This window comes from Geotrypetes seraphini, chromosome 3, assembly GCF_902459505.1.
Source record: "Geotrypetes seraphini chromosome 3, aGeoSer1.1, whole genome shotgun sequence".
Classification (NCBI taxonomy): Eukaryota; Metazoa; Chordata; class Amphibia; order Gymnophiona; family Dermophiidae; genus Geotrypetes; species Geotrypetes seraphini.
The window spans coordinates 87,068,770-87,079,908 of record NC_047086.1 but is presented as its reverse complement, the minus strand read 5'-3'; the positions used below and the strand labels follow the sequence as shown (position 1 = coordinate 87,079,908).

The 11,139-nt window shown below is 42.4% G+C and overlaps 1 protein-coding gene across 1 annotated transcript; it reads right to left on the bottom strand.

The window, feature by feature from the left end:
* Window positions 1–8,879: 8,879 nt before the first annotated feature.
* ID2 (inhibitor of DNA binding 2) lies at window positions 8,880–10,646 on the bottom strand. The gene is made up of 3 exons (XM_033935701.1): window positions 10,198–10,646; window positions 9,964–10,023; window positions 8,880–9,480 (listed from the first exon to the last, which is right to left on the bottom strand). Exons 1-2 carry the CDS (start codon window positions 10,552–10,554, stop codon window positions 9,967–9,969), a joined length of 414 nt encoding a protein of 137 aa, XP_033791592.1. The 5' UTR covers window positions 10,555–10,646; the 3' UTR covers window positions 8,880–9,480; window positions 9,964–9,966.
* Between the last annotated feature and the right edge of the window lie 493 nt (window positions 10,647–11,139).

Sequence of the window (11,139 nt, the reverse complement as noted above, 5' to 3'; positions counted from 1 at the left end):
GCTGCCTGTATCGCGTTCTGTTATGCTCGAGCCGGTCTCTCACTGGAAGGTGCTGTCACAGCCCACAGGGTCCGAGCTATGGCTGCTTCTGTGGCTTTCCTCCGTTCCACGCCCATCGAGGAAATCTGCAAGGCTGCCACTTGGTTCTCAGTTCACACGTTCACTACTCACTACTGTCTGGATGCCTTCTCCAGACGGGATGGACACTTCGGCCAATCTGTGTTACAAAATTTATTTTCCTAATGGCCAACCATCCCTCCTCCCTCTCTGTTAGCTTGGAGGTCACCCATGCGTTAAGAATATGCTGCCTGCTTGTCCTGGGATAAAGCACAGTTACTTACCGTAACAGGTGTTATCCAGGGACAGCAGGCAGATATTCTTACGTCCCACCCTCCTCCCTGGGTTGGCTTCTTAGCTGGCTTATCTTAACTGGGGACCACGCTCTCCTCCGTCGGGCGGGAAGGCACTCGCGCATGCGCGGTGCGGCCAACTAGAACTTTCTAGTTAAAAAGGTCCGTACCGGGGCTCCGTCGGTGACGTCACCCATGCGTTAAGAATATCTGCCTGCTGTCCCTGGATAACACCTGTTACGGTAAGTAACTGTGCTTTTTGGAAGAGGCTGGCAGGAGGGAGTAGGCATCCCTCTGGTCAGCTATCTAATTAAAGGTACGGGGGAGAGAGGTCGGAGGCAGGGGGGTTTGTGATGCAGTGGGAGAGAATGGGCATCTGTCCTGCTGCTGGGGGGGGGTTCACTTGTCAGTGGGAGAGAGTGGGCATCTATCCCACTGCAGCATCTCTCCCACTGCAGGGGGGAGTTGCTTGTCAGTGAGAGAAAGTGGACATCTCTCCCACTGCAGAAAGGGGGGTCGCTTAGCAGCGGGAGAGAGTGGGCATCTCTCCCACTGCTAGGGGGTGGGTTTCACTTGGCAGCAGATGAGAGTGGGCATTCGCTTTTCATAATAGCTTTTCTAGGAGTCTCTGACACTGCTATACCAGGGTTTTCACTGTACCGGCACCCCTGGACCAGTCACTAATTTTTGTCGCCAAAAGTCAGAAGTCGCCAAAAGTCGCTTGGCGATTTTAAAGAATCCAACGGAGTGCTCATTTTAATGTTGAAGAACCCACTTACATGTCATTGTTGGAGACTGCTAGAAACCTTGCTAAAAACAGAGACAAGCTGTTTTGATAATCCGCCACTAAAATGCTTGCAGGCTAAACTGTAAGAAAACAGTTTAGCGACGGCATTAAACTTCTGAGAATCTGGGCCTCTGTGAGCAATCCTAACTATACGTAAACTTGTTCTATTGGGATTTAAAGTTTCCAAGAAACATTAATTCAAGGCATTTTCAATCCAGACAAGAAAAATAAATGTGAGCTAGACTCTCCTCCACTTGCAAGATTTATTTTAATAAGCTCGTGAAATGACAAAAGGTTAGGAAATATATGCAACAGGCCAGAAACTAGGGTTGAAGCCTTAATGGCTGGCACTACTGGTCACAAGTGAATGTTGCTCTAGACGGGATAGGAAATTTCAATGCTAGACATTCTTATGAATATACTATCCTTCACCAGGAGATGGCGTACCTTGTCCACAAAGCAGAATATTTGCTACTGCAGAAAAATAAGTGTGAAAAAGACTGAGGGTGACAAGAAAATATTTTAACCAATGTAATCCCACTAGGGGACTTGACTGGCCCTTTTATATTTTATGTTTACAGTATGGGAAGCGCTAATATTTTGTGTATGTTTGGGTTGATTAGCAGAAGCATTAAGGTTCTAACACTTTTCTCGATTGAATACCTTAAAGAATGTGTTTGAAATAGTCTTCCTTTTGAAAAATAACAGCTAATTAAAGTTGTCACATGATGACAGGGCCAGTTTAAGCATAATGCAAGACTAGGTGATCGCCTAGGGCAGCAGTTTCTTTGGGGGGGGGGGGGGGGGCAGGGTGCCAAAAACAGTTACAGTCAAAGCAAAAATGAGTCCTGACCTTACCAACACAAAATTTAATATTTAGAAGTATAGTTTTGTGTGGTTTTTTTGGTGTGTGTGTGTTTTTTTTTTTTAATGGGGAAGGTTTACAGGATTGTTTGGGAGGGATGATCATGGAGATTATTTTTTTTTTATCTTAAAAGGTTGTACTAAGGGCCTGAAAGTTAATTGAGGGAGTGGCTTATAGCTGAAGGGTTTGTATGGTGACTGGAATATAATGTATGAACAGATTCCACTGATAAAATCTGGGGATCTCATCTTTTATGCAATGATCCCAATCCCTCGGCAGTCAAGAAAAGAATAGAATGCTAGGAATTATTGAGAAAAGGATGGAGAATAAAATGGAAAATAATACATACATCCTTATCAAGCCATGATCTGATGCACCTGTGAATACTGGGTGTAGTTTTAGTTTCCTCTTTTGAAAAAAAGATATAATGGAAATGGACAAGATTCCAGGATGAAACACCTCACCGATGAAGAAAGGCTAGAAGCGTTAGAACTCTTCAGCTTAGTAAAGAGATGGCTAAGAGAACTGGATTTGATTCCCACTCCAGCTCTTTGTGACTCTGGGCAAGTCGCTTGACCCTCCATTGCCCCAGGTATAAAATGTAATATAATATGTAAACCGCTTTAATTGTAATCACAGAAATGTGGTACAGTATATCAATTCCCTTATTAAACTATATAATGCAAGGCTATAAAATCAGGAATTGGTAGAATGGTGAATTGGAAACAGCCAAGACTAGAAGTTACTTTCTAATATGTAGAACTTTTAAAATAAATGATGTGTTTTATCACTCAGCATGTAAGCTTAGAAATCCATTTCCAGAAAAGAGGGTGGAAATAGTTAACAAGGGGGTGGGGGAGTTAGAAAAGGGTCTAGAACAGATTTTCAACCCAGCTAGGTTTTCAGGATACCTATGATAAATAGGCACGAGTGAGACTTGCAGTCAATGGAGACACTGCATGCAAACGGCTCATGCATATTCATTGTGGGTATCCCAAAAACCTGGCTGGGTTAGACAGGGTCCTGGATGAAAGGTCTCAAACAGCAGGTTACTTATAGCCACTGCTTATCCCCAGCTGTAAATAGCATGGGATCTTACCAAGTACATGAGACCTGATTACTGTGATGAGTAGACTGTAAGCTGTCTAGAGCAGGGGCCATCTTTTTTGTGTATACATATAGCACTGTGTACCTCTAGTACAAGGGAGGGCAACCATAGTCCTTGAGGGTCACAATCCAGTTGGGTTTCACTCCTGCACTAATAGCAGTAGGTCTGCTTCTTAATTATACCTGCTAAAAAAGCAAGTGCTCTGAATAAACTTCAATCAATGGACAACTGTGTTTTAAAAAGTACAGTAGAGGTTGTGCTGATTTTAGTTGCTTGCCATGGTCAGTTGATTACTAGACATTCCCATAGGGTAAGTCAGCTCTTTTCTTCTAAAACCATTAGAGTTGATAAATGCTGGTGGTCTTCCATGGGTTAGATGGCATGCTGTCATCTTTTCATGCAACTAAGACAACACTTGTCATTGAGATACACCCAAGTACTTACAAGACTGGTTGATGCCTTATGTACCTTCAAGAACTCTGCGCCCCTCAGCTCAATCTGAATTAGTTGTTCCTATTCAGAAATGTTTGCACTTTGAATCTATAAAGAAAAGGGGGGGGGGGGGGGGGTTCCTGTGCTGGACCATCAGAGTGGACTAAGTTACCAGTGTATGTTGGGTAACAGAAAGACTTGTATCATTTCAAGAAAACGTTGAAAAAACATCTTTGTCATGTCAGATGAAATATGCTACTTAGTAAGAGCTTTTATTTTTATCTTTCAACAGAACGTGTGAAAGAAGTCTGCTAGTTTTGAATGAGATTTAGACGTAGTGTTTTGTTAACAAATGGAACATACATATTAAAACACTTATCTGCTTTGGACATAAGTGGACTAGAAATAAACTATATATACAAAGAAACCTCTTGCCAGTGAGGCTGTTGGCTCAGTAGCTTTGTTATGCAGTTGGTTCCTACATCTGACTCCCAGGTTGGCCAGTTAAGCTACTGTGGCACTAGCTGCTAGTCATCTTTTGGATACACTATTATGGTTCTTGATGCTGCCCCCTGGCTAAATCCTGTTCCTACAATGTCTGGGTGCTAAAATAGATCCTGATTTGTGCTAAAAGTGTCACATGCACTTTATTTATGTAGGTAAAAAAACAACACAATGCAACATCTGGTGCTTATGATATGCACAAATTATACAGGAATTTTTGTTAAGTTTTTACTTTTTAGGTATATACTAAATAGACAAAAAAGTCACTGTAATCCAAAAATTAAACAAATGAGCCTCAGACACACTGACTGAATATATCTGACTTGTAATTATATATTCAGTCAGTGTGTCTGAGGCTCATTTGCTTATGATATGCAAACATTAAAATACTTCCACTTTAAAACACAAGAAAAACTGTAATAAGCCTAATGCGCATTAGGGAATGCTTTCCAAACACTATTAAAGTTAAAAACCCAAATGATTTTTAAACAAGAACTGGAGATCCTCTGGGCCAGCCCAGGCTCAGGACTCTTCCTTACCAACCAAAGGGACTGGGATTAGTATTGCTATGATCCCATACCAAGCCTAATCCTTATTTACCTATACCATCAAATCCTTCCAACATTTATCAGGCTGGCTACCATTTTAACATCATACTGGTTTAATATTAATCTGCTCTCAGCAGATCTACCACTATTTTTTGTGTGTAATGGAGCCAGCTCCAATGGCAGTAGCTACATTGGTTTGTGGAGAGGGATTTGAAATTTAGCCAGTCAGTGTTCTAGATAAATTATGCTCAAGAACAGAAAGGGACTGGGACTTGTATACTGTTTTTTGTTGTTTTACAACCACATGCAAAGCAGTTTACATACAGGTGCTTCAAGCATTTTCCCTATCTGTCCTGGTGGGCTCACAATCTACTGTACTTTGGGCAGTGGAGGATTAAGTGACTTGTCCAGGGTCACAAGGAGCAGTGTGCGGTCTGTAGCTCTAACCACTACACTCTTCAATTATTTTCTTATCTTCAAAGGGGCTTACGAGAAGGGATTCCCTAGTTCCAACCCTTAGATTACCTTCATTCCCCACTGCAGGAAGTGGGACCTTCCTGTATGCAGCTCTGGCTTGCCCAGCTCAGTGAGCCCAAGTCTCAAGATTTAATTTCTATTAAAGTAAATGCAAACTAAAACATGCCTTCTCACCTCTAGGGATGTTGTATTTAAATATTTTATTAAAAGCTTGGTAATTATTGGGGGGGGGGGGGGAAGAGAGGAGAGGACTCATCTACTGCCTTTTAGTGGTTACACATTCAAAGTGGTTTACTTATTTTTGTACTGGGGCAATGGAAAATGACTTGCCCAGCAGTGCTGTGATCAATCCCACAACCTTGGGGTGCTTCTATTTCTAGGTCATTTGTAATGAAAGTTAGTGTGAAGCATTTTTCAGCATGCCCCTTACTGAAAAACTGCATGTGAAGTTGGCTCCCTTCATGGTAGGAAAACTCCAAATGTAGGTGATTGAAAAATCCTGTTGCTGGTACCTGATTTCTGTTGAACTAGAAAGCCCAAGGAGCAGAATTTGCTTTTGAGGACATTCTAGTCAAGGAGTGCATGGTAGAGTTCCTCCTGTTACTGCGACTCTAACATCCCAGCTCTGCACCAAGAATGAGAGTTTACTTGAATTTTTTGTTTTGTTTTTTCTAAAACTGAGCTTGTGAGTTAGCTCAGGAACAGTATCTAGTCTCCTTCCCAAGGAGCTTACAACTTAAATTGGCACCTTAAAGCAATGGATGAAGTGACTCAGCCAAATCTTTCATAGTGAATTTGAACTCTACCTGCTTCTCATCATGATGAGACAGAGGGCAAACTTACTACCTTACACGTGAATTTCCCCTGTATTTGGAGGGGATGTGGGTTATGGCATGGCAAAAAAAAACAACAACAAACAGTGCCATTGTATGCACACAAAACTTTCCTCTTAAGGCAGGAGTTCTTAAAAAGTTACCTACACCCCCAACAGATACAGAACGATGTCAAACAGGGTCCAGCAAATTACTGAATCTTCCTAGCAAGAAGGCAGTTAGGACAGTTATTGTAACTTACTGTAATTTTACCAACATGATAGCAGGTAATCAGGGGCATATGTAGAAGTAGTCACTGGTAGATGAAGCTGAGGAAGGGGGTGCAGCACCTAAAATTGAAGTACCCAATGCTCTAAGATTTAAGTAGCTGACACCTAAGCAAGCATAGGCCCATGGTTGCCTGGTTTGGGAGAGGAACACAGGTCTTAAACCTGAGGTGAAGCTCTTTCATTTTTCTTCAAGTTATCTGATCTGAACAATTACCTTTTAAAGCTAATATAACTGTACTCTAGTTACGCCAATAAAAAAATCACCACCTAATCTTTTTATGTCTACATATCTTCAAACTATATAATCCAATCCATGCTATGTTAACAGAAGTTGGGACAGTAGGCCCGATTCTCAAAACAGCATTCTGATTGTGGGTATCCTACCCCCCCCCCCCCTCTAATAGACTAATTGGGACATTTTTTGACAAAAGATGTGGCAGATGCCTATAATGTAGGCATCTGACTCCTACCTAAGGATGCACCTATGAACACCTAAGGCCAGGATTGGTGTGGCTTATGCTGAAATTAGCCTTAGTTGTTTCCATAGGCACAAGTCAGATGCCTTAAATGTAGGCCTGTAAAACACTGGCCTACATTTAAGGTATCTGTACAAAAAAATAGATTAGATTCTGGATGCAATACCCACTAGTGATTTAACACACAGACTTACCATGCCATGCACCATTTCTAGATTCAGGCCCAGTAAGTTCAGCCAGCCTTGCCACAAGTTTATCTATAGCACCAGTGACAGGTTCACTAGCTATTTTACTGAGAAACATATAGCCTCAGTGCTATGGCTATATAGTTTGACTATGTGAGAGAAAAGGAGGGGCCTGTCATGGTATTGCAATATAGTACTATTTTAGCACTGAAATGTTAAGATCTGTTGTAAAAGTCATAATCTGTTATACATGTCGTCTGTTGTAATATGTATTTTTTAAAATGTAAACTATTTGGATTAAAATCAGTTGATACATTTTAAAATTAAATATATGCATGATGCCAACTTATATTTTAATTCTAGAAGGGCTAGGTTAATAGATATAGATAAAACAACTCTCTTAACACCCATGAAACAGCTTCTACCTCCACCTTTGATCCATCGTACAAACTAGAGCATTTTGATTTTTATTTACGTATTCCATTGCATCATGGAATATTTAAACAGGAAATGGGAAGAAATGAACTACAAGAAGTTAACAATATACAGCAACTAAAAATGAAAGCTGTGTTCTAATGTTAGTGCCTTCTACTTTAAGAAAGCACTATCTGCCATGTATCAGGGGTCTGCTACCACTATCCTGCGCAGAACCCGATAGACTAGGATGAACATCAGCTGAAGCTATGGCAAAATGTCTATCAACAAATCAAATATTGTGCCCTGTATTTTTAATACTGCTGCATAGTTTATGAACCCCAAAGTTTAATACATCTATGAAAGCCAGCAAGTTTTGATTTCCAAGTGTTCAACTTACCCAACTGAGTCTGAAACTTGCAGTGCTTTTGACTCCTCCCCAAAGAAAAACTACCTGACTTGGCACTCCCTCCTCCCTAGAAGACTAAATGGAAGATACCTTTTCTAAAAGGTAGTGTTAACAAAAGCTGTTATACCTTTGGAGGATTCTGGGAGCATCACCACAAGAAACCCTCAAGTACATTAAACATGGTCTAAAAGATTTACTAATTAGTGTTGAAATTTTTCCTCACTGTGGTTTGGTATTATGGCAGATACTTCTACATTAGACATGTGCATGCATTTTCCAAGCCCCACATCTGTCAGTACATACTTTGTATTAGATCAGCACAGGACTGGTTTTCTCCCAGTTTCACTTTGCATGCGATAGTGTGAAGGACAAGGAAGGGCAGCTGTTCAGACTCTGGCACCTCCTGAACACCTGCTAAAGTGTTGGTATATACAGGTGAGGGCCCCTTTCACAGTAAGAGTCCCAGGCAGCATTTACTACAGTACACAACTCCCTACTTTTAATACTGAAAGGCTTCCTAAAAGTCCTACCTTTTAGATCACCTACATTTCATTGTGATAAGAGTGCCTCTAAACATTTAAGGGTCTGTGTACTAACTTGTTTCACTAAGCATAAGTTAGATCAGCACTAGGGTAGGTGTAACACACTACACCCAGTTATTGTATTGGAAATATAGCCCTAGCCATAGCTTGAGAGCTGCAAAGCACAATTCTTAGGTGCTAAAGAATGAACTACAGAACAGCTCAAAGTTGAATGTAATACAGGGCACCTTAATCTTTAAGAGAAATGGTTTAGTCATTTGTCTAAACTCACAGCTGACAAACCGCCACAAAGATTAAAACTCCTTAACTAAAAATTATTACCTTCCATCCAAATGTAAACATCACTTAATCAGAAGACTTTTTTTAAAAAAGTGTTCTAAGTGCCTGTGTCCCACTGTCTACTTATCAAGAAAAAAACAAAACCTGCATGTTTGACCCCTCTGTATCATTTGAGCAAAGTTTTGGCAGTAATAAACCTACACCTTATGACTTTGCCTTAACATTCATGTATTATTGCATTCAAACCAAGGGGTTAATTTGGCATCTACAGTTCTTGTTCAGAAGGGGAGCTTTAACTGCCAAACCCACAAAAATAGTGGATTACAGCCAATCACCTTTAGAGAGAGAGAGGAAAAAAAAAAAAGTTTCACTATGTATTCGTGGCCAATGAAAGAAACAAGTTATTGATCAATAAACACACAATTTATTTCTTTTTGTATAAAAAGATGCATTTACAACTAAACTTTTATAAAAAGTTTAGCATGATTAGGTACATCATTACACGTTTTGCAGAAATACACATCTCTGCCACTATACAAGGAAAAACCTCCCAATTAAAAGTACATACAAGGCTGCACTCAGACCCTATGTACACAGGTAGCATTCAGTCCCTGACTTATCAAAAAGTCTTTTATATAGTCCCCCCCCCCCCCAAAAAAAAAAAAAAATACAAGCAAGCAAGGATCCGAGTACTAAATCCTCCAATAAACTCACGCTCCACCTTCGGAAGGAAGGCAAAGGCTGCAATAAGTGACCCCCTTCCCATGCTGAGGACATCACGAGCCTTCCCGCTACAGAAAGGACAAAAAAAAAAAAAAGTCTCTCCATAAATATGAGCAGTCCCAAGTGGGCGAGAAGATCCAAGAAGCGACAGCGTGTGCTCCGATCCCCTCTTTGCAGTACAGAAAATTAAAATAAGTCCGTTTCCGATCAGATTTACTGCTGGTCCCCAAAAGTCCTTCTTCAGACATGACCGATTAGGTGTTGAAAGTCTACGACCACCTGTAAGAGACAGAAGAGGCGGGTTAAAGAGGGAGAACTAGAGCGTGGGACGGGCGGTCAGGCTGGCGCCAGGGAGGAAGCCACAGCTACGGCCGCCGATTGCAGGCAGCGCCGGCACTGCAATTACTCCGGGCCGCGACAGTGCCGAGCTCCCCCCACCCCCGGCTCACTGAGGAACCAACCAAAATTGCAACTCATTTTAATCCATTTCATAGTATTCTCAGCAAACAGATGCACAACGCCCCTTCTGGGCTCCCTCAATTTATATAGTTGGCACATAGGATAACATTCTGCCCACTTTAAGGGAAGCATTCTTTACAACAGTCAAACATGATGTAGGTAACAAGAGGGTCGAGTGCAGTATATTAATCTATCCCAAGACATACTAGATCTCGTTTACACCATGCTACACTATCCCCGGACTATGGACCTCTCTAAAGTATGGTCCCCACCTCCTGCAACGCATCAAATAAAATCACTCACCGTTCAGGGACAGAGCATTTTGCTGTCGGTCATCATTAGCTCTGAAGGGAAGTCAGATGCCTGTAAAAAAACAAAACAAAACAGGTCGGGGTTTCAAACGTGTCCAGTAGACGGGCGTTCATTGCAACGATCTGATCCTCAACCTCCCCCCCCCTTCCCTACTTTCACGCTAACCAGCCCGACCCCGTGTTATAAGGGGGGAAGGGAGGTGTACATCTGCCTCCCTGTAGTTACCTGAAGGGATAGCACGCTGATATCCGTGTTAATAGCGGTCAGTGGGGTCCTAGAAGAGGGCTGCTGCTGCTGCTGCTGGGGCCGGGGATGATGCAGGCTGACGATACTGGGGTGCGAGTCCAGGGCGATCTGCAGGTCCAAGATATAATCGATGACGTGCTGCAATATTTCCATCTTGCTGACCTTCCTGTGTTGCGGGATGCTGGGCACCAGCTCACGCAGCTTGGAATAGCAGTCATTCATGTTATAGAGGAGACTCAGCGGCTCCTCGGTCAGACTCTTGGTACGCCCGATGCTCAGACTATGCTCGGACAAGCTGCTCTTGCGCACCGATCGCACGGGGCTAAATGCTTTCATACTACCACCCGATGGTTTGCCTGTTGTCTCCACGAGCCCCTTCCCCTACTCCGCTTTCCACCAACCACTCCACAATCCCTTCACGGAATAAACCCACCAACCGCCCGCCTCCTGCATTTATAGGGTACTTGCGGCTCCTGTCGAAACTCAAGCGTTCCCTTCGCCTCCATTGGCTGAAGCAGCAGCGTCCATCAAGCTGGCCGCGCCAGCTGATTCGTTGTAGCAGAGCCTCTGGAGAACGCTCTGCTCTTCCGCATTCCGCGCCAATCAACGTCAGCGATTGAGGGTGACGGACACAAGTGGGAGTGGCTTCCCGTCTAGTACGGCTGAGATAGTAAAAAGGGTGCCGCTCAGCCTAGGCAGGACGCTGGACTAACACCAGGCGCTTCAGTAAACGAGACTCGTTGGACGCTCTTGCTGTGATTGATGTGAATGGGTATAATTAATGCTGTCATTATAGTCCCTTTGCTTACTCTCCAGCGTCACGACTATGAAATCAGCTCAGTACCAAGATTTGAAAACCTATTCGATTTATCTAACAAGACGTAGTCACAGAAATAAAGAATGATGCTATTGTATTTAATA